Genomic DNA, 21,312 nt, shown 5'->3' on the forward strand with positions numbered 1-21,312 from the left:
CAGACTCATAGGCAGGAACCATGAGGGGTTCAGTGACTTGTGACTAGGTAGACTCAGTTTCATTGTTTCACAGATGTGAGAGACAATGCTTAAAGGCAGCCATATAGTCCAATAAGACGAGAAATGGGAAATGCCAGGCCACCAGAAAGGCAGTGACACACTCTTGTCTCCAAGCAGAGGACTTTGTTATTAGGCATCACTCCTTGTTAACTGTTTTCACAGGGTTTCTTCTCTTGCTATGGAAGATCTTAGCCAGGTGGTCCAGGGTCCCACATCCCAGGTTCTAGGTCCTTTAAGTGTTTAATTTCATGGAGGAGGGTCAGGGTGAAACAGACCCTCCTCTGTGGAACTTCTGGGTCTGGCTTTGTTCTTTGTCCTCACCCAACCTGGTTACGCTCTTAGCCAGACCATCATGATCGCCTGTGTGAGCCCTTCAGATCGGGACTTCATGGAGACGCTTAACACGCTCAAATATGCCAATCGGGCTCGAAACATCAAAAACAAAGTGGTAGTGAACCAGGACAAGACCAGCCAGCAGATCAGCGCACTGCGAGCTGAGATCGCGCGCCTGCAGATGGAGTTGATGGAATACAAGGCGGTGAGCACTCTCCTACCTCAGGCGTGCTGCCCATGAGGAGTCGATGCCCTGCTCCACACCCTGCCCTATAACATCCCACAACCAGATTCTGTGTGGACCTCCCAACTTTGCAGCGCCCATGCATCCTCATGTCTGCTAGACATCACTGTGCATCAGATGTGGTTCCCAGTCCTGGGATTTGTGGCAAAACCAGTTCAGGCTCAGCTGTCTAGGCTTAGAATACACAGTGCAAGAAATAGAACACCCTGGCTTTGTAGCATGGGTGTTTGGTTGAGGGAAGGTGCTTCTCAGGTGCTTTTGTTTGTCCACAGACTATATTGCATTGGAATAGATGACACTGCCCTGCTGTGGTGGAGTCATGACACTGGGGACACAGGAGTTGGCCAGTGTGCTGTAGGGGAGGAGGAGTGACCTACATGTGGTAGTGGTGTGTGGGGCGGGATTTTATGGAAGGGGCATGCATGTGGATTTTGAAAGACAAATGAGATATCAACAGAAGGAGGCCAGCAGGCATTCTGGGTAGAGAGCAAACCATAAGAAAAATACAGCAGCAGGGAGGAAAACAGGTGCTTTGAGGGACCATGTCTAATTCTAATATCCAAGGCTGACATCACCCAGGTCGCACCTGGTCTGAATCTTGCTGGGCGGGTTTGTACTTGGTTTCAGAAGAATGCAACCTATCTGACAACTTTTCAGAAAGTCAGGAAGTCTCAACATCTGTGGAAAATTTGTCTCTGCCAGCAACTGGCATTAAGTTGGCTGGAGTGTACAGCAATGTCACGATTTATTATATGAAGAAAATTTCACAATTCACACACAAACAAACTATACGTTTACAGTCATAGCCTGTTGGTAAGCAACCAAGAGTCACTGACCTCCTTTGGTAACCTAGAACACAGACAGTCAAGGAGGAGTAGGTGGTGGCAAATTCTGCACCACTAAAATTTTACCCTTATAGTAATCACTCTTCTCTGACAAAGCAGGGAGTATAGTAACATCTGTGGGCCAAAAATAGAGGGGGATTTTAAAAGGTGGAATTCATCAGTTTACAACATTTAACTTTTTATTTATACAACAGACAACTCTGTAAGTCCAATGTCTTGGTGATGTTATGCACAGTTAACCGTTTCAGCTTTAAGGTAGGTAGTTAAATGTAAGAGAGCAGGGATATCAAAAGAGTGGCTGCCTCTTTTACACTGTCTGTGATTTTTTTTTTTACTGCAGTCCCCACCACTCCTTGTTGTCTTACACCCAGGCTTACACACCCATGTATGCCAGTTGAGTGGCCCCAGGAGGGTTTTGACACTTGGACTACAGTGTTCTAGGATAATGAAAGTGCTTGATAGCTGGATAAGTCAAGAATTTGGACTTTTTATTGTTGTCAGGGAGAGAACTATTTGGTTGGTTGGTTGGTTGGTTGGTTGGTTGGTTTGTTTGGTGTTGCTTCTTGGATAAAACTTATTATGTAGTCCAGGTTTGCCTGGAACTCATTTTGCCCAGGCTGGCCTTGAATTTGTGATCTTCAAGTCTCAAACTTCAGGCACTGAGATGATAAGGCAGGAGCTTCCAGTGAGCTCCCATATCCAGTGCTGTGTAAGGCTCTGGGGCCTTAGGAGACAGGAGCTCCATTCAGAAACCTGGAGATAGACAGAGTCCCACCCTGTCCTGGGGAAGGCCGAAGGCGGGTGGAAAAGGATTGTCACTGTATCCTACTATGAGCTTTAGTACCTGACTGTCCTCTGCCTGTCTCCAACCCAGGGCAAGCGAGTCATTGGGGAGGACGGTGCAGAGGGCTACAGCGACCTGTTCCGGGAGAACGCCATGCTGCAGAAGGAGAATGGGGCGCTGCGGCTCCGAGTGAAGGCCATGCAGGAAGCCATCGACGCCATCAACAACCGGGTCACACAACTCATGAGCCAGGAGGCCAACCTGCTTCTGGCCAAGGCTGGTGAGTCAGGGTACGGCAGACTAGCTTGGAGCAACAACATGCCCCCGACCCCTGGAATCAAGCAGGCTATGGCAGCTAGCCAATGCACAGACTAGTTCATTTATGCATTTCCCCAACAATTTAGCATGACACACACATACACCCTTCTTCTTAAACATGTAAGAGACACAGTACATTAAGCAAAGGATGAAAATCCCCTCAGCAGACTCTCCACCCACATCCTCTCTGCTTCCAGAAGAATCCTTCCTGAGCCACTGAGTGTGTTTTCCCACGGTTTCTCAGTACATTTGTTTTGAGTATAAATGCACTTAGATATATCATGTGTACGTGTGTGAATATGCATTGCATTTTCTCTATATGAGGTCATACTTTCTATTTTATGACTTCCTTTTTTTCCGTTTAGCAGCATGTCTTATACATCTTCATATCCAAAGCCACTTAATTTTTTTAAATGACTGCATGACGGACCATCTGTGATGTTGAATAATTTATTGAACAGCCTCTGTTGACGGGTGTTTAGATTGTTCCCAATGTCATGCCATTATCCGATAGTGCTTGGATACAACTCTGATCATGTTCAAGTATTTCCTTCACGTAGATTCCGTTATGGAGAGGCTTGTGTGAGCTAGCACTCTGGAGGCTCATGCAAGTCTTAGAGTCACACTCCAGTTCTTGCTCTTGTCACCTGCTTTCTTTATTGTTTCTGTCTGTCTTCTCCATCCAGGTGATGGCAATGAGGCCATCGGCGCTCTGATCCAGAACTACATCCGGGAAATTGAGGAGCTGCGGTGAGTAAGCCTGTCCAGTACAAGCAGGCTGGGTGGCTTTGGCCAGGCCAATTTTATGTGACTCACCTGGTCCCACCCCCCCACTTTGTCCACACAGAACAAAACTCCTGGAGAGTGAGGCAATGAATGAGTCCCTCCGCAGAAGCCTCTCCCGGGCTTCCGCTCGAAATCCCTACTCCCTGGGGGCATCTCCAGCAGGTCCAGCCTTTGGGGGCAGCCCAGCCAGCTCCATGGAAGATGCTTCTGAAGTGATCCGCAGAGCCAAGCAAGACCTGGAGCGGCTGAAAAAGAAAGAGGTCAGGCAGCGGAGGAAGAGGTGAGTGCATTGTTACCAACTCCCCCGACAGCCAGAACATTCAAAGGTGGACCCCTCCCCAACACCATCCAGGAAGACTGCTCCCCACCCCATGTATGGAAGGACCACTCCTACCCCACTCCCCCGGGGTAATCACCAGTAATGTTTGAGAATTTCTCAAACATTCACTCAATTTAAAGGAATGATACCTCTTCAGCCTTTTCTGTGTGCATCTCCACCAAGGTCAATTTCAGGGGATAGAGTAGGAGAGGAGGTAGATGCTGGAGAAGAAGAGACATTCTCTACAAAGCAGGAACCTCCTACCAGCAAACTGTGGTATTATTCCCTAATTGGGCTTCATTTTCCTTCCAAAGCAGCCCGGAGAAAGAAGCCTTCAAAAAGAGGGCAAAACTCCAGGCAGAAAACAGTGAGGAGACAGATGAGAACGAGGCTGAGGAGGTGAGGACTACCCTGGTCCTCCATGGGCTCACCAGCATGTCCCCGTTGGGGTAGAGACTCCATCAATGTTATTGGGGGTGGAGTAGGGAGTTGCCTTTCGTTGGTCCTTGAGTTTCTTGGTAATGCTGACTTGTTGCCATGGTGATCTCCATCCCTCGGGCATTTGCCTCATCCCAAATGGATGATGCTAGACTAAGCATCCTCCACAAGGGCTGTGCCCAGGCTACCAGGAGTGGATGGTCTCCCAGAGGAAGGTCTGGCTGGCTCCCACCCCTGAGGTCTTGTGTCTGTCCCAGCCTCTGCCTCGGGGCTCCCATCAAACCAGACCGGTGCAGCCCTGATGGTACTTTGTGCCTAGGAGGAGGAAGAACGAGATGAGAGTGGCTGTGAGGATGAGGAAGGGCGTGAGGATGAGGATGAAGACTCGGGCAGTGAAGAGAGCCTGGTTGACTCAGACTCCGACCCTGAAGAAAAGGGTGCGTGGACTGGGGCTGGGGAGATGTGTTGCTTGTGGCCAGTCGCCATGGTGGGACTGTTGATCAGAACTGGGCTTCTCAAGAAGAAATTCAGATGGACCTGGGTGGGGTCAGGCCTGCCAGAGTGCTCAGAAACTGCTTGTCTAGACAGGGCTCAGACTCCTGAGTGAGAAGCCAAGAAAAGCAATAGTAAAGACAAATAATGGGAGGGAAGCATTAGCTCTCCTTCCGTGCCCACCGCCATGCTCAGTCTGACCCTTCAGAAGGCTCGAGGAATCCAGTGCTCACTACTACCATGGGCAAAGGTATTAGGCTCCCCTGAATGACCACTGAGCATGCTCAGAGAGATTCCTGACCCACTTCGATGGATTCAGAGACAGGGCGTTTGAATGACTTCAGCTGATCTCAAGACCCCCTCCTTCATGTGGAGACATCTGTCCTTCAGCCCTGTCCTGTTGTCATCTCTCACCCACAACCCTACAAGGTGTTCTGGGCCACTTTACCCCTCCCCCCACACATACACCCAGGCAGAGTCCCATGTCATCAGTCATGGTGACATAGGCCTATGATGAGCCCATCTAGGTAGGAAGGGTGTTAGACTCCCTCCAAGCTCCTGAGCCCAGGTGTGTATTTCTGAGGCTGCCCATTAAATGTATTGCCCCACCTGGCAGCACTCTGCCTCCCTGCTTGGTCACTGATTGGTCACTGCTGACCAAAAGACGCCCACTCACACCACTCAAATTGTCAAGTCTGCTCCCTTGCCCCTGTACCTGACATGGGGCTGAGTCTGGCTCTGTCTGACTCTGCAGAAGTAAACTTCCAGGCAGACCTGGCGGACCTGACATGTGAGATTGAGATCAAGCAGAAGCTGATCGATGAGCTGGAGAACAGCCAGCGGCGGCTGCAGACGCTCAAGCACCAGTACGAGGAGAAGCTCATTCTGCTGCAGAACAAGATCCGAGACACACAGCTGGAGCGTGACCGTGTGCTGCAGAACCTCAGTGAGGCCAGAGCCATGCAGCTCTTCTCTGACCCCCTGTCTTGCCAAAAGAAACCCACCATCTTACTAATAATGCCCGGTCTTGTGCACAGGGACCTTTGAGCGAAGCACTGTGATCTTTTGCTTGTAGTAGTTAAAAGTTCTTGTGTCTCACCCAGCTTCTCTGCTACTTTTGTTTTAAAATTATGTTTGGGACGTGTGTGTGTGTGTGTGTGTGTGTGTGTGTGTGTGTGTGTGTGTGTGTGCATGTGTGCGCATGCCTCTGTGACGTGGCACACACGTAGAGGTCAGAGGACAACTTGCAGAAGAATTCTGCTCTCTCCTTCTACCATCTGGGTCCCAGGGATTGAACTTTGATCATCAGGCTTGGCAGCAAGTGCCTTTATATGCCGAGACATCTTGACAGCTCTGCCATCCCTTTTTTGAGACAGAGTCTTGCCATGTAGCCCAGGTTAGCCTCAAACTTGTAGCAATTTTTCTGCCTCAGCCTCCCTGGTGGTAGAGCCATAGACAGCTGTCACTATGCTCGCTTGCTCTCTCTCTCTCTCTCTCTCTCTCTCTCTCTCTCTCCCTCCTTCCTTCTCTCTCTCTCCTCTCCCTCTCTCCCTCTCTCCTCTCTCTCTATCTCTCTCTTATATATTAAAATCTCTAATCTTTTATCTCCCTAGGCATGTGACTAAGACACCTCCCAACCCCCACTTACTATGTTCAGTTTATAAGACTTCCCAAATTGTGTCTTTTTCTACCGCTCTGCAGCCCTCTCAGCCGGTGATTCATTTCCTCATCCACTTGTTTAGCAAATGTTAGCCGAACACGTATTATAGAGCAGGTGTTATCCTAGGGACACTAGTTGTCTGAGTGTGTAAAATCCCTCTCCTGGAGTGCACACTCTGCCACGGGTGACAGCATAAAGCAGAAATTCTAGCAGGGATGGCACTTCTAAGTATTGTTTTTAATATGGCAAGGAGAGGGGTCAGGGAACTTAGGGATGGCGTAGGCTGGGCAGGGCATGGAAGGCTACGGAGAGAGGGTGACCTTGGAGGAAGGCTGAAAGAGCGAGTAAGTAAGGAAGGCTCTTTCTTGGTGCATTACAAGAGCAGAGCTACCAATGGAAAGAACATTCCAGATAAAGAGAATGTTAAGGCCCCAAGGCAGCTATGTCCCTGGCATGTTGGTAGAATGATGGTCTAGACAAGTCAGAGAACAGGTCATGTCTGTCATTGTAATATGTCACCTTGCCTCAGAGAGTTGAGATCAGCAGGCTTGGCAGCAAGTGAGTAAGGGAGTATCGAGAGAGAGAGAGAGAGAGAGAGAGAGAGAGAGAGAGAGAGAGAGAGAGAGAGAGAATACAAGACATTTTAAAAGCATTTTAAAAACATTTTTTGTCATTGTGTAGGAGGGTTAAAGTGGAAGCTTAGGGACAGATTGGACTAGTGGTAAGATGTGGTCGGGCTCTAGGCAGGAGGCGGTGAGGTTTTCTGAGATGGAGTGAGAGCTGGAAGTTGAGTTGGTCTCAGACCTGCTCCAGCAGAGATGTCTGACCGCTGTTCATGTGGGAGAGTCTCGGCGAGGAGCCAGCTTACTCCGGCTCGCTGCACTGCTCCGCTTCCTGCTGGCATTGCTTCCTGCTGGCACCGCCTTTCCAGGGACTGAAGCCTCAGTCTGAAAACACTACATTAAACGTCAGAGCAGGACAGTTAGGGCAGCTGCTGAACCCACATCCTCATTGTTCAAACGAAGAAGCAGGCTCAGGGAGGGGTCAACTGTAAAATCAGACCCCAGCACCTCATTCCCCATGAGCCCGTATTTAATGGGAGCCACGGAGCCCGTGCCTCTGACCCTGCTTTCCACCTTCCTCAGGTACTATGGAGTGCTACACGGAGGAGAAGGCCAACAAGATAAAGGCAGATTATGAGAAAAGGCTGCGGGAGATGAACCGGGACCTGCAGAAGCTACAGGCTGCTCAAAAAGAGCATGCCAGGCTACTCAAGAACCAGTCTCGCTACGAAAGGGAGCTGAAGAAGCTTCAAGCGGAAGTAGCCGAGATGAAGAAGGCCAAGGTAGACGGGATGAAGAGTGGGGCCAATGGACCTAGACCGTGTCTTAGAATCCATATTGCATGTTGAATATTATCACTTCTGTTCAAGTGAGGATGGTCCACTGAACACACAGCATCACCTGACCCAATCCCGCCCTAGCCAAGCACATCCTCCTAGCAACCTCATCCCAGTTCTGGGTTCATTGCAGACACCCTGCTTATTGCTGCCCCCTGTGTTGGGAAGCTGTACTACAGTTGCCCCCTGTCTGCACAAGGAAGCCTCCTTTGGTACAACCCTTGCTTCTAATCATAGTAATAGTTGGCACCATGGCCAGCTCTTAGCTAGGCGTATTCTCTGCTCAGTTACAGAAGAATGTCATTCCCACTGTGTTTGTGGAGATTTGAGGCTCAGGGAAGTTAGTTCCTGCTACACCAGGAGATAGTTCTGGGATGCAAATTCTGCCCTTGATGTTCCAAGCTGATGTGTGTTCTTGGTGACTCTGGGCTCCATTTTCTACTTTGGCACAGCCCACAGGGCACAGTCTGTAGGATCTGCTCTCTTGATATCAGCAACTCAGGTCTTGAACTTCTGGTATCTGGTATCTGGGTAACTTCAGCTCCTGCCTGGGGCTCACAGAGCCTTGCTCTGTGAATATCCTTTCTCATCCCTGGACCTTTCTGCCCTGGCCCTTAACTTCTGTTGTCTCTTGGCTCTCCACAGCCCTGGGCTAAGCTCTGGGGCTAGACCCCCTAACAAAGCCTGTCAAAGGCAGTATCCCCTTGGGGACTCAGGACCCGTTAGTAACTGTGTCTTCACTGCTGTCCTGACTCATGCTGACCAGTGTGAACTGGAAAGAGTCAGTTATCCATTTCAGAGAAAATGGAACTGCACCTGGGCGGGCTCTGTCCCCAAGCAGGTCCAGAGCCTTTTTTCTGCTGAAGTCTCTACCTTGCTGAGATCAGCCCAGCATGGCCCTGAAGAGCCCCTTGTTCACTTTCTACTTCAGTGCCTGTAGACATGAAGCCATTGACAGTAAATGGCATTGGGATTCAAATACCCACAGATCTCCGGGGCCCCTGGAGCCCCTTGGAAATGCAGACAGAGGGCCAGCTGAGCTTTATCCCCAGGCTATTTGTAGTTCACTGTAACCAGGGCCTTAAATTGCTGAAGCAACGTTGACATGCTTGTCTTTGTTTGTGTCCCATCGTTCATCCATCCATGTCTCCTGATCCTCCCCGCCCCCGCCCCCTTACTGGTGTCTCTTCAGGGTAGTCCCAGCCACTCCTTAGCCAGCTCTCATCTTGAGTGGGTATGACCCTAGAAAAAGCTCACAAGGGAACACTCACATGGGATTCTGAAACTTGGGGAAAAAAAAACAGCCAAACGCCCAAGACATGGTACAAAAGACAGAAGAATCCACACATGTACTTGTTCCTTGTCCTTGGGCTTGAGACCCTTCATCTAGGTGGACCTTCTGTCCACCTGACTACACTCCTGTGATCCCAGGTCTGTAAATGATAAAGAAGAGCCTGGCATTATCCAGGGGTGCCCTAACAGAGCCCCAGTTCTTCACAAGCTGGGTAGAAAGAGCATCAGTCAAAGACTGCAAGCTGAGCCTGTGTCTTGGGGGTCTTAACTGGGTGAAGCCTACAGCTTCAGGATCTTCTGGTTCTGGCAGGAGAGCATAGTCTCCTGTCTTTGAAAATCTGAGCAATGCTGTCTCAGTCAGTCCCAAGGCTCATTTCAGCACTCTCCTGTGCTTGGAGAGCAATCTCCCTGGAACGATGGATGCAGCCACACTTGCTGGTCATACAGATGAGCCTGGAGTTGGGAGGTTAAGCTGACCCAGGCTCCAAGTCTAGCCAGCCATCCCTAGCTCGGTGACTCTTAGTCATCTTGTCATGAAGGCTCATTTCTTTCTTTATAAATCAGGAGAGATGTCTTTCTGATATGAGCGTTATAAAGACAGGGCCTGCCACGTGGGCAGCTCTCATTGTGCTGCTATCACTTTACGATGGGCCCTGGAATCTTCAGCCAGGCTGAGGATGGTGGCTAGGATAGACTTTAAGTGGTAAGACCAGCTTTTTAGCAGCTTGTCAACGTATACTATATCTTAGCCCCTGAGGACGAGCGGGAAGGAAACCTTACCTTTCAGACTTTCCAGTCCGTGCTACCTAGAGGACCACTCCCCTGGCCTGTGACCCCACTACCAGCTACTGACTGAGGCACATAGGCCACTCCTGCCCAGCCCTGCCTCATTTCCGTTACCTCTGCCATCCCAGGTAGCCCTCATGAAGCAAATGCGTGAGGAGCAGCAGCGGCGGCGACTGGTGGAGACCAAGAGGAACCGGGAGATTGCTCAGCTCAAGAAGGAGCAACGGAGGCAGGAGGTGAGAGGCCTCCGGGAGCTTTCAGCCACCCCTCCCTACTGATTACCCTTCTCTCCCCCCGCCCAAGTTCCTAGTGTTCCAAGTGACAAGAGCCATGTCCCAGTAGAAAGGCAGAGCCACGGTTGGCTTCTGTCCCAACCTCTACATGTTCAAGAAAATAACTTGAGTCCAGAGAAGAGCTAGAATGTGCCCAAAGTCACCAGCAAAATCAGACACGTGGAGCTCCAGGCCTAGAAGAACTAGCCTAGGAGGACTGGGCCTCTAGTTCAGATTTGTGTTCATGGTAGGAGATAAGACCAAGAGAGTTGTTCCTGTGGGCAGGAATTCCTCATAGTCACCCCTGGTAGAAGGGTGGGACTCTGGGTACCATTTTATCTACAGTTTGGCTGTGTGAGAATCACCCTACACAAGAAAATGTTGAACCTTTGGCTACAGAGCTGCCCACCCTGTCCCCATTCCTGTCTGGACAGAAAGTGGTTGCACACACCTTTACTCCCAGCACTTGAGAGACAGAGGCAGAGGCAGGTGGATCTCTGAGTTCAAGGCCAGCCTCATCTACAGAGTGAGTGAGTGAGTTCCAGGACAGCCAGGGCTACATGGAGAAACCCTGTCTCAAACCTCACCCCCAGACCCCCAAAAAACATTGTTGTTGGTGGCTGAAAGTGGCCCAACCCCTTTCTTTTCAGTTTCAGATACGGGCTCTGGAATCTCAGAAGCGCCAGCAGGAAATAGTTCTGAGGAGGAAAACTCAGGAGGTGAGCACTCTCAACAGGCAGCCTGGTTGTACAGGACTAGGCCTGGCTCTGATGTTTGCTCTCCTCTGAAGAAGTGAGGGGGTGTGTACCCCATGCTACTTGTGGACTGGATTTTTTTCATTCAGTGAGCACAGCCTTGCCAATTTGTAGCGGCCTATGAGAAATGGTTTCTCAACCAGTGAGCTGCGCCTAAAGGGCAGAATCCACATCCCATCCTCAGTGTCTAGTTGGTCATTTACAAAAGAGCGAAAAGGGCTAGAGAGATGGCCCAGTCAGCAAATTACTTACCATTACTTACCACATAAGTATGAGGACCTGTGAATCCCCAATACCTACATTAACAACTGGGGTGTGGACAAGACAGGTGGATCCCAGAGCTCGCTGACCAGCCGGTGTAGCTAACTGGAGAGCTCTAGGGTCACTCCACACCCTTGGGAACACATGTGCATGCATATCTGGACACACACATGCACATATACCCGAGAGAGAGAGAGAGAGAGAGAGAGAGAGAGAGAGAGAGAGAGAGAGAGAGAGAGAGAGAGAATTTTATGTTTATTTTACATCACAGACATCTTAGCCCCTGCTTTTATAGCCCCAAGCTCAGGCCTGCACAGAGATGTTTCTTTTCTTCCCAACACCTCATTCCAGGCTTTCTGACCCTCCAGGCTTCCTGTCCCTCTAGGCTTCCTTAATCATTGGATTCCCCTCTTCTTGTCCCCACTTTCCCCAGGTTTCTGCACTGAGGCGCTTAGCAAAGCCCATGTCTGAGCGAGTGGCCGGGCGGGTAGGATTGAAGCCCCCCAATATGGATTCTGGGGCTGAGGTGTCTGCCAGCACTACCTCGTCTGAGGCTGAATCGGGAGCCCGCTCTGTCTCCAGCATAGTGCGTCAGTGGAACCGAAAAATCAACCACTTCCTGGGGGACCACCCTACAACCACTGTCAATGGCACACGCCCAGCCAGGTGAGGAGTCCAAGTGGTCTGTGGGCAGAACCAGGGTGAGGGAGTGTGAAGGTTGGGGAAGAGTACTGGTGCCTGGGCTATCTGCTTCCGGCTCTGGGGAGGGGCCTCAGTGGAGCTGCAGAGAGAGGTTCAGAGCAGTCAGCCAAAACCCCTTTGCCTCTGCCTCCCAGGAAAAAGTTCCAAAAGAAGGGAGCCAGCCAAAGCTTCAGTAAGGCCGCAAGACTCAAATGGCAGTCCCTGGAACGGAGGATCATTGATATTGTCATGCAAAGAATGACCATTGTCAACCTGGAGGCTGATATGGAGCGTCTCATAAAGGTGGGACCTACCTCCCCATCTCTCCCACCCACACTCCACATGTCCACTCACTTCCCACTTCTCTGGCTCCTCACTCCTTCCCCCGTCTCCCACCCTCTGCTCCTCATGCCTCTTCTGACCTCTGGTCAACCCCCGGACAGGAAGGTGGCTCGGTGTAGGGGCTGTGGGCTGGCGCCTGTACCTGAGATGCATCTCCCATCACTATCCCCTCCCTCACCCCATCCCCAGAAAAGGGAGGAGCTCTTCCTCCTGCAGGAGGCGCTGCGGAGGAAACGGGAGCGCCTACAGGCCGAGAGCCCAGAGGAAGAGAAGGGACTCCAGGAGCTGGCTGAGGAGATCGAAGTGTTGGCAGCCAATATTGACTACATCAATGACAGCATCACTGACTGCCAAGCCACCATCATGCAGCTGGAGGAAACCAAGGTGCCCACAGGACCCGGCCCTGGCTGGGTGGGGGGTGGTCGCAATGAGTGAGTGGACAGCCCTGTGTGATGCAATTTCTGCTTTTTGAACTCTTAAAGGAGGAGCTGGACTCAACAGACACATCAGTGGTCATTAGCTCCTGCTCTCTGGCTGAAGCCCGCCTACTGCTGGACAACTTCCTCAAGGCATCCATTGACAAGGTGAGCTTGCCAGCTCCCCTGGCACAAGACAGGCATCGCATACCCTGGTAGTGAAGTCCACGGGTTTGGCTCCTTCCCACCTGCGTCATTCACAGGCTGGGACAAGCTACTGAATCTGCAAGCCTCAGGTTCTGTGGCTATAAAACCCAAACGTTGACAATACAGAACTTGTAGCTGGTTGTACAGAATGCTGCATGCAGGGGCTTGGCACACTACAGTGCTTCAATTAAAGGTCCTGGCCCGGGCCCATGCACAGCAGGACTGGGCTTGGGTCTGTTGGAGACAGAGGGAGAAGTGTGTGTACATTAGGAATTGGGGAACAGGAAACAAAACTTATATTCCACCCTCTGCCTACCAGAACATTAGGAGTCTTTAATCAATGGTCAGAGAATATGTTACCTTCTGTCCTAGAACCCGAGTCATGGGGACAGATACCAGCCAGTGTACATATAGTTAACTGGAAAGAGGTTGGGAGGCCACCCTGCCTGACTCTTAGCCAGACCCTCAGTGGCTCCTCAGTGTTGCTTTGTGTCTTAGGGGACTGTGTTAGTGTTCGAGGGTTGCCATAGACAACATGTCACAGACAGGGCGATAGGGCTTTACTTCATCTAAGATCCAGGTGTCAGCAGGATGGTTTGTTTTTTTTGTTGTTGTTGTTGTTTTTTGTTTTGTTTTGTTTTTTTTGTAGCTTCCCTCCTTGGTCATTGTTTCCTCCTCATGTTTTCACATGCTCTTCTATGTGGCTTGTCATGATCTATTATTATAAAGACACCAGTCAGACTATAGTAGGAACCACCCTATGACCTCCTGTCATCCTGCTTCCCACTCTAAAGGACCAGTGTCCAAGTACAGTCACTTTTTGAGGTAGCAGGGCTTGGGACTTCTGCATATGAATGAAGGGTCACAAGTCCACCCATAACAGAGTATATGCTAAGGTGACTGTCCCTAAGTGTATATAGAAATCTAGGGCTATGGCATTAACCAACCACAGACCAGAAAGAGTAAGCCCGAGCCTTGTTCTTTGCCTCCAGGGACTTCAAGTAGCACAGAAGGAGGCCCAGATCCGGCTGTTGGAAGGACGCCTGAGACAAACAGACATGACAGGCTCTTCCCAGAACCACCTGCTCCTAGATGCTTTGCGTGAGAAGGCTGAGGCTCACCCGGAGCTGCAGGCCCTCATCTACAATGTGCAACATGGTATGCATGAGTGTAGGGGAAGCTCCCCTGCCTCAGGATTCCCTCAGAAGCCTTGGTCTGATCCTACCGGGTGAGATGCCAGAGAGACGCTGTGTTTTCTTTCCCCATACTCCGATAGGGTCTCTCAAACTTCTTCCTTCCTTCCCTCCCTCAGAGAACGGCTACGTGAGCACAGATGAAGAGGTTTCAGAGTTCTCTGAGGGGAGGTGAGTTTTCAAGCAGGGGGTCGGAGGCTGCCTCACAGCATGCACCTGGGGATGGGGGGATGTCTCCATAGGGCCCCCTGGCTGAGCTTGGCTTTGCGGGCTCTTTGGGACCCAGATATGTCTAAGTCCTAGAGAGACTGTATAACTAGCATGGTCCTAAACTCTCTTGGCTCCTTCCCTAGCTTTTCCCAGTCATTCACCATGAAGGGCTCCACCAGCCATGATGACTTCAAGTTCAAGGTAAGCCCTGCTGGAAAACAGGCTTTAGGTTTTCCTATCAGGGCCAACCTCCCAGGCTAATCTCTATGCCTGTAGTTTTTACGCCCCGAGCCCCAATTCAATTTTATCCTAATCAGGAATGGAGGTGCCAAGAAGCATCTTGCCTGGAATTGGGGGCGGGGAAGGCGGAACTAACCTGGAATTTGCTGTGTAAACCAGGCAGCCCACTCTTTTCAAGATGGGAGAAATGACTAGAACAACTAAAAGCTTCTTTCTACTCTGCCTCATGTCATGACTATACCCAGGGACCCTGCTTTACAGAATGTCTCCTTCCCCACGGAAGACCCAGGGTCAAAGCTGACCACAGATCCCTGGTTATCTTTCCTGTAGCTGTTCAACCGCATGAAAGACAACAGGAGAGTTTTCTTAACAGCAAGGGGTTAGTGATTAGAATGGACCAGAACTCAGGGCTTATTAAAGTCAGACTCAGGAAAGTGCAGACCGTGCCACCAATGATGAGTTGTGCCTAGTCCTGGGTGAGCTGACTGGAATTCAGTCTGGACACTCTGCAGTTTGCGTAGTCCAGCTCAGGGCTTCCATCAGCAACTCTCCCTCAGACCAGGCAGTATCATTTTCCTCAGAATTTACCCACCTCTCGGTCCTTTGCTCTGCTCTGCTTTTTTTTCCCCCCCGCCACTGCCTAGAATCTCAGCCTCCTGTGTACCTGGGGTTGCAGGTCTGGGTCATCAGGCCAAGTGCTCACTTTCCCTTTATGGTCCATCCATCAGTTGGGCAAATTGGTTCACTCATCCTCCCTTTCCTAGGGTGAACCCAAGCTGTCTGCACAAATGAAAGCCGTGTCTGCGGAGTGCCTAGGACCCCCGTTGGACAGCTCCACCAAGAACATCACCAAGTCCCTGGCCTCCCTCGTTGAGATCAAAGAGGATGGGGTGGGCTTCTCTATCCGGGACCCCTACTACCGGGACAAGGTCTCTCGCACCGTCAGCCTGCCCACCCGGGGCAGCACTTTGTAAGGAGGAGGATCCAGGTACATGGGGTTAAGGTGGGTAGAAAGTTAGGTCTCAGATTCACTGGAACCTTCTTTTCCAGCCCTCGGCAGTCTCGAGGTGCCACAGACACATCCCCTCTGACCCGAAGGAAGTCTTATGACCGAGGACAGCCTATCAGGTAAAAGCATCTTCTAGAACCTACTCCAGAGTCACTGCCAGTCCAGGCCTTAGGTGCATGAATGGCTGTGAGATTTCTTCTCTGTGGACCATCATACACACTTGCTATGGCCCAGCTGGCCTTAGTCATTCAGCTTTGCCATGAACCCTTGCCAACCATGTCAGGTATGGGCTCAAGAGATGCTGTCTCCACGAGGCAGCTGAAAGCACATAGCTAAGCCACAGGCTGGAAACTCCCAATGTGCACTTAATCTAGATGGCTCGCAGCAGCTTTGACTGGCATTGTCCAAATGTGCTTTAGCCCCTTTTTTGTGGTCTTAAATCCTTTGTAGTTTCCGTTCTTTCAAAGGCTTCCTCCTATGAGGGAAGTTCAGACTATCAGAGAAGTCATGTAGGAGTCTCCAGCTAGTCAGGCACACATGGGCCCAGCTCTGCAGAGTATCCACACCCTATGGACCCTTTATGGCCCTATGGTCATATACTTAATGTTAAGAGGTTTGGTGGTCTTCCCAGCTCAATAGTGAGGCATCAGGGCTCAGAGAAAGCATTGCAGCCTGCCCTGCTGAGAGGCAGGAAAAGAACCCGCGTCAGATGCCAGCCTCCCGCCTTTACCAAAGCAGATGCCATAGCACTGGCTTGCATGTGGTGCAAGTCGGGAGGAGTTGAGCGGACGTCTATGCACTTGGACCCTGACGGACTTCATCTTCAGAGAACACGCTGAAGTTGTAGTCTGAGGGTGAAGCTGAACTCACGAAGCCGATCCAAAAGGAAGGGAATGTAACGACAGTTTTCCAAAGAGAGGATTGAGCGGGCCAACAAGGTCATAAACTCTTCCTTGAAGGAACTGTCAGTTCTTCTGGTTCACGGTGAACAATGAATCGGTGATTCAGAGTCACTGGTCTCATAGAGGATGGAGGGCCAGGTTGCTATGAAGAGATGACTGTGATTACAGCATCAGTATCACCTTTAATTAGGTCTGTCTCTCTTTAAAGGCACCTTAGTTACTGTATGCTACCGCTTGCTAGCTCAGGCACGGCACTGTGGCACCAAGGAAGCTTGTGTAGCTTTCCCCAGCTTTCCAATGCTTAGCAAAATCCGAGAGCACTGTCACTTTATGCCTTGGGACCATTTCAGTAATCAAGCCCACCAAGTAACTAGGCCTGGTAGCCCACACCTGTCATCCTTAGTACCCAGGAAATAGAGGCAGAAGGATCATTTGCGAAGTCAGGGCCAGCCTGATCTACATGGCGAGGTCATGTGTCACAACACAAATGGAACTCAAAGGCATTGTTAAGAAACACAAAATGCAATGATAAATAAAGGCCACAAGCGAGGCACCATCAGGACATTTGCTTCCAGGGTCAGGGTGGAAACAGCCCCCGTTAGAGGCACACATGTGAGTTACTCGGGATTTTCACTACACTGCCTTTTGTAAGTCTGAGATTCACACAAAATGGTTGTGGGACTACAGACAGATTTCAGAAAGTACGTGAATCTCCAAATGTGCCATAAGGAAGTGATTTTTAAGAACAGCATCTAGGGACTGAAGAGATGGCTCTGTGGTTCAGAGAGCACCAGTGTTCTTCCAGAGGACCTGGGTTCAACCCTTAGCTCTCACGAGGCTCACCGCCTGTAACTCGAGTTCTAGGGTGTTTGGTGCCCTCTTCTGGGCTCCACAGGCACTGCACACACACATTGTGTAGTGACACAAAGGCAGCCGGTACACCCACCCACATCAAATCAAGTCTAATAAATATCTAAAAAGAACAGCTTCTAGGATCTTGACTACAGGCAAGCAGTTCTGAGGTCACTACACAGCAGGCTCCGACCTCTGGGGCTCTGTGGTGGGACAGAAGCTAGGTGGACTTATGGGCAAGTGTCTGATCACCGATGACTCTCTGTCCTCATTTACCAGATCCACAGACATGGGATTCACACCTCCCTCATCACCTCCCACTCGGCCCCGCAACGACCGCAACGTCTTCTCTCGTCTCACCAGCAATCAGAGCCAGGGCTCAGCACTGGACAAGTAAGGGCCTGTGGAGAGCCAGGGAAGGCACTGATGCCGGGAGGGAGCCTGTGGGGCCGGTTAAGTGGGTAGACTCCAGCCCTCTTGTTCCGGCTCCTCTGAGCCACGAGGCCCTGGCACTAGCATCTTTTCTGTACTGGCCAAGGGTCTCTCCCTCCCTTCAACATGCTGGGATGCCAGGAAAGGAAAAGAGAGAAGTTACCTCACGAGGGTGGGACAGTCAGGAGTGGTGTCCTTGTGGGGCACCAGAGGGTACTCTAAAGTGCCCCCCTTTATCTGCTTCTGCTGTCTTTACTGTTCTTGGAAGCCATTTCTTAAGCTTCAACTACTGTCCTACCTGATTGCAAAAGCTTTACACAAGGCCCCATGACCCTTGAGCACTGCCCAGTGGACAGAGACCTTTGAGTCATCCTCATGTGGCAGCCTCACCTGCAGCTGTACTCACAGCTCCTGTTGCTATGCTACAGTTGCTATGGGGTACTCAGCTGTACTCACAGCTCCTGTTGCTATGCTATAGTTGCTATGGGGTCATTCTGTTCACAACCATCCCTATATTCAGAAGGTGCTTAACATTGCTCTGCAATCTGCTGTACATGCGTAATTCCATTTAAACTGTCAGTCACTCCAAGGATTGTCTGCCCTTCCCAGTTTGCATAAGAATATGGTCCAAAGCAGAGCCCAAGAGCTCTTGCATAGAAAGTGCCCAGAATCTGGGGCTGCTCACCCTGTCAGTGGGACTTTGCCTTGGGGCAAACACCATCATTCCTGATTTCATCTCTGTGTTCCCCCAAGCCCACTGTGACCATCTTCAGTTCTGTGGGACCCCAAAGGACACTTTCTTTTTCCCCTAAAAGCTTTCCTTCCATGAGGAGCAATGGTGTTGAGACCTTCAGGGGAGCCTAAATTATAGACTGCTTGCTGTACATGCTACATGCTCTGTCCAGCCTCACACATAAGTATCCCCTTCTGACTTGAAATACTGCTCCCTAGATGATAAGATCATGAAGGCAGACACAGAAGGTCAGCATCCTGGACAGGTCAGCATCCTGGACACTGTCCTTTCCCCAGATTGTTTCAGCTCAGCTCCTACTGAAGGAGCTGTGGACATGTCTGGTCCTCCTTATCACAATACGTATCTCTCCCCCGGTGCCATGCAATTGACTTGACTGGTCACTTTGTTTACTACTTATTTCTTTATTTTGTTTTTGAAACAGGGTCTTGCCATGTGTTTAAACTATCAAACCCTTACTCTTCTGCTTTAGCCTCCTGGGTGCTAGGGTTACAGGCATGTGCCATTACATCCGGCTTGTGCCACTACATCCGGCTTAAACTTGTCTGTCTTTTTTGTCTCTTCCTTTTATCCTTCCTTCCTTCTTTCCTTCCTTCCTTCCTTCCTTCCTTCCTTCCTTCTTTCCTTCCTTCCTTCCTTCCTTCCTTCCTTCCTTCCTTCCTTCCTTCTTTCCTTCCTTCCTTCCTTTTCCCAAGAATTGGGCTAGGATCCTGCCCATCCTAGCCTGATCTTAAGGCTTTGGTCCTATCCACTGGTCCATTCTGGGGACCCATATGCAACAGAGTAAGCTTCTAGACATGGTCTCAGAGAAGGAAAGAGCAGTGGGGCCTCCTTGTGACCTTTGGCAGGCTTGAGCATTGCTGGGGTGATGCAGTTGGCCTTAGCTTATGCAGTGTGGGCCAACCAGAGAGCTTGGAACTAGCAAAGAGACCTGGAACCATCTTACCAAGAGTGGGTTGGCCTCCCACACCTCCTGTGGCTCCCTCCCCACCCCTACCCTGCTAGCTGAGAGACCCCCTGGTGGTCCACTGCTGGGGGACTCTCCCAGCTCCCAGGCCAGTTTGTCCCCACCCCAACCCCACCACTGTCCTCGAAGGCCTTCTTCCTCTGCCTCTCTCTGCCTTCCCTGAAGAGAATAACCGCCCTCTGACCTCCCTGCGCTGTTGCTGCCGCTGCTCCTGCCCTTCCTATGTGTGTTTTCCTCTCTCCCCTAATCCAGCTAATTTTCTGCCCTTCCCAGGTCTGATGACAGCGATTCCTCTTTGTCGGAGGTCCTGAGGTACACACAGAATGTCTCTCATGTTTGGCTCCCCTTCCACTCTCTTCTTTTTCTCTTTGCCCCATGCTACACCAGCCCCTACCCCACCCCGGCCTGTACACCTGTCCTCCGCATGCTGCCCCTCCTCTCCTAGCCCCTGCCTCTTCCATATCCGTGTCCCTCCTGAGATCTCTTCTCACCCCATGGTTCCTCCCTCTCATGGTGACCCCATGGCCTCAGACTATGCAATGCCTGACTAGAGCTAAGGGTTTGTGATGGGGGAGGGTGCAGTTGCTTGTGGCTAGCCATGTTCTCTTTACCCTCCTGCCCTGGGCAAGGTGGGGGAGGGACATGGAAGCCTGGGTTGGGATGGAGTTGAAGCAGAGCTTTGCAGAGCAAGAGGTACCATGAGGACCGTGTCAGCCTGCTAGTTTTTTGTTGACTGTCACTGGCTATGGCGGCTGTGCTTGCTGTTCTTGTAAATTAGCTTGTGTTGATGGGTGAATCTTGCAAACTTAAGCTCCAAGGGAAGCAGTGCCCTTGCTTATCTCTCTTAGCATGCAGTTTGTGGGTGCCTCCTCCCCAGCCCATGGGACAGCCAAACTTACTGAGCACAGATACCCCACAGCAAGGGGTAAGACTTGGGACGCTGGCAGCAGAAGGCTTTCTTCTAAAGGCCAAGAGCTCCCTCTAGCTCTCCACGCATGCTCTTTGCTCACCTTACTCTGCCTCATGGTTAGCACCCTGTGCAGTGAGGCCTTGCCAGCAGCTGTTACCTATAACACACCAGTCTCTTCAGAGAGCGGGCTCCTTAACGAAACATTTTCATGGTGATCTTGGCCTAATTCAGCCTAAACTGACATCACGAGCTAGGAGCAAAAGCAGCTCAGGGAGCTACTTCCACATGTGTTTATCTGGCAAGTAGGCCTGCCTGCCTGACTAGGATTCCAGTGTTGCACCAGCCATGAGCAAGTCTGCCAGGCTGTGTAAAAGAGCCACAAGTGGGACCTCAGCCATCTGGTAAACCCCCAGGCACTGCTCTCCTGTCAGCAACAGCCTTGTCTTTGAACCAGCTTGACTATGGTTTTAGGTATAACCTGGCTGGATCTCACCCAAAACCTTCCTGAGAAAGACAAAGTCATCCCCAGAACCCCAAGAGGTAGATACACCTAAACCCTCACGCTGACTTGGCTTTATTCGTATACTCATGGAGCGGAACAAGCAGGTGCCATTCTGGGTCCAGGCAGGCTAGTTCCAGTGAGACCCGAGCATCCCAGCCCCAAGCTGGGCTGTGGTCCCTGGGTTATCTATCCCTTTGAGGTTTTGGAGGAGGGCGTTATTTGTTGGTTGGTTTGTGTTTGATAAGGTTTTGTATATTGTCAGGCTGGCCTTGAACTCCTTTTGTAGACCAGTCTGGCCTCAAATGCACAGCAATCCTCCTACCTAAGCCTACAAAGTGCTGGGATAACAGTGCTGATTTATCCTTTTGTATGTGATAGACGCAGGTTTGACTATGCTGGTCCAACCAGGGGCTCTGTGTAGATGTCTACCTGCCTCACTGTTAGAAGGTACCAGCTCCAGAATGCTGACTGGCAATGAAGCATGGAGAGGGTGATGACCTGGACATCTTTCCCACTCTCTTTCCCTTCCCCCAGTTTTGATCACCAAAGAAGCATGTAGGCTGATGGGAAGGAACTACAGAGGCCAATTCTAATACCTGGGCCTCTACCCTGCCCCACCAGAGATGGCCGTATGCTCATCTCCAGCTTTAAGT

General features: G+C 50.8%; 1 protein-coding gene across 9 annotated transcripts in view; it reads left to right on the plus strand.

Moving 5' to 3' along the window:
* Positions 1-21,312, plus strand: part of Kif21b (kinesin family member 21B) — a 47,819-nt gene that overhangs the window by 17,386 nt on the left and 9,121 nt on the right. For 4 of the 9 annotated variants that reach the window (XR_013112839.1, XM_034512885.3, XM_034512889.3 and 1 more), the window contains exons 8-28: positions 403-598; positions 2,357-2,546; positions 3,271-3,334; positions 3,432-3,650; positions 4,004-4,088; positions 4,447-4,564; positions 5,374-5,565; positions 7,425-7,624; positions 9,886-9,993; positions 10,680-10,748; positions 11,479-11,711; positions 11,882-12,029; positions 12,258-12,452; positions 12,551-12,652; positions 13,684-13,849; positions 14,004-14,055; positions 14,238-14,295; positions 15,099-15,304; positions 15,385-15,462; positions 17,377-17,490; positions 19,521-19,559. Coding sequence is in view for 8 of the 9 variants with exons in the window: in XM_034512885.3 (XP_034368776.1) it covers positions 403-598; positions 2,357-2,546; positions 3,271-3,334; positions 3,432-3,650; positions 4,004-4,088; positions 4,447-4,564; positions 5,374-5,565; positions 7,425-7,624; positions 9,886-9,993; positions 10,680-10,748; positions 11,479-11,711; positions 11,882-12,029; positions 12,258-12,452; positions 12,551-12,652; positions 13,684-13,849; positions 14,004-14,055; positions 14,238-14,295; positions 15,099-15,304; positions 15,385-15,462; positions 17,377-17,490; positions 19,521-19,559 (2,832 nt within the window). In the remaining variant the exon portion in view is untranslated. The remainder of the gene's footprint in view (positions 1-402; positions 599-2,356; positions 2,547-3,270; positions 3,335-3,431; positions 3,651-4,003; positions 4,089-4,446; positions 4,565-5,373; positions 5,566-7,424; positions 7,625-9,885; positions 9,994-10,679; positions 10,749-11,478; positions 11,712-11,881; positions 12,030-12,257; positions 12,453-12,550; positions 12,653-13,683; positions 13,850-14,003; positions 14,056-14,237; positions 14,296-15,098; positions 15,305-15,384; positions 15,463-17,376; positions 17,491-19,520; positions 19,560-21,312) is intronic. The other 5 variants (XM_034512886.3, XM_034512890.3, XM_034512888.3 and 2 more) reach the window with 3 other exon arrangements.

This window comes from Arvicanthis niloticus, chromosome 10 (genome assembly GCF_011762505.2).
Source record: "Arvicanthis niloticus isolate mArvNil1 chromosome 10, mArvNil1.pat.X, whole genome shotgun sequence".
In the NCBI taxonomy this organism is placed as follows: Eukaryota; Metazoa; Chordata; class Mammalia; order Rodentia; family Muridae; genus Arvicanthis; species Arvicanthis niloticus.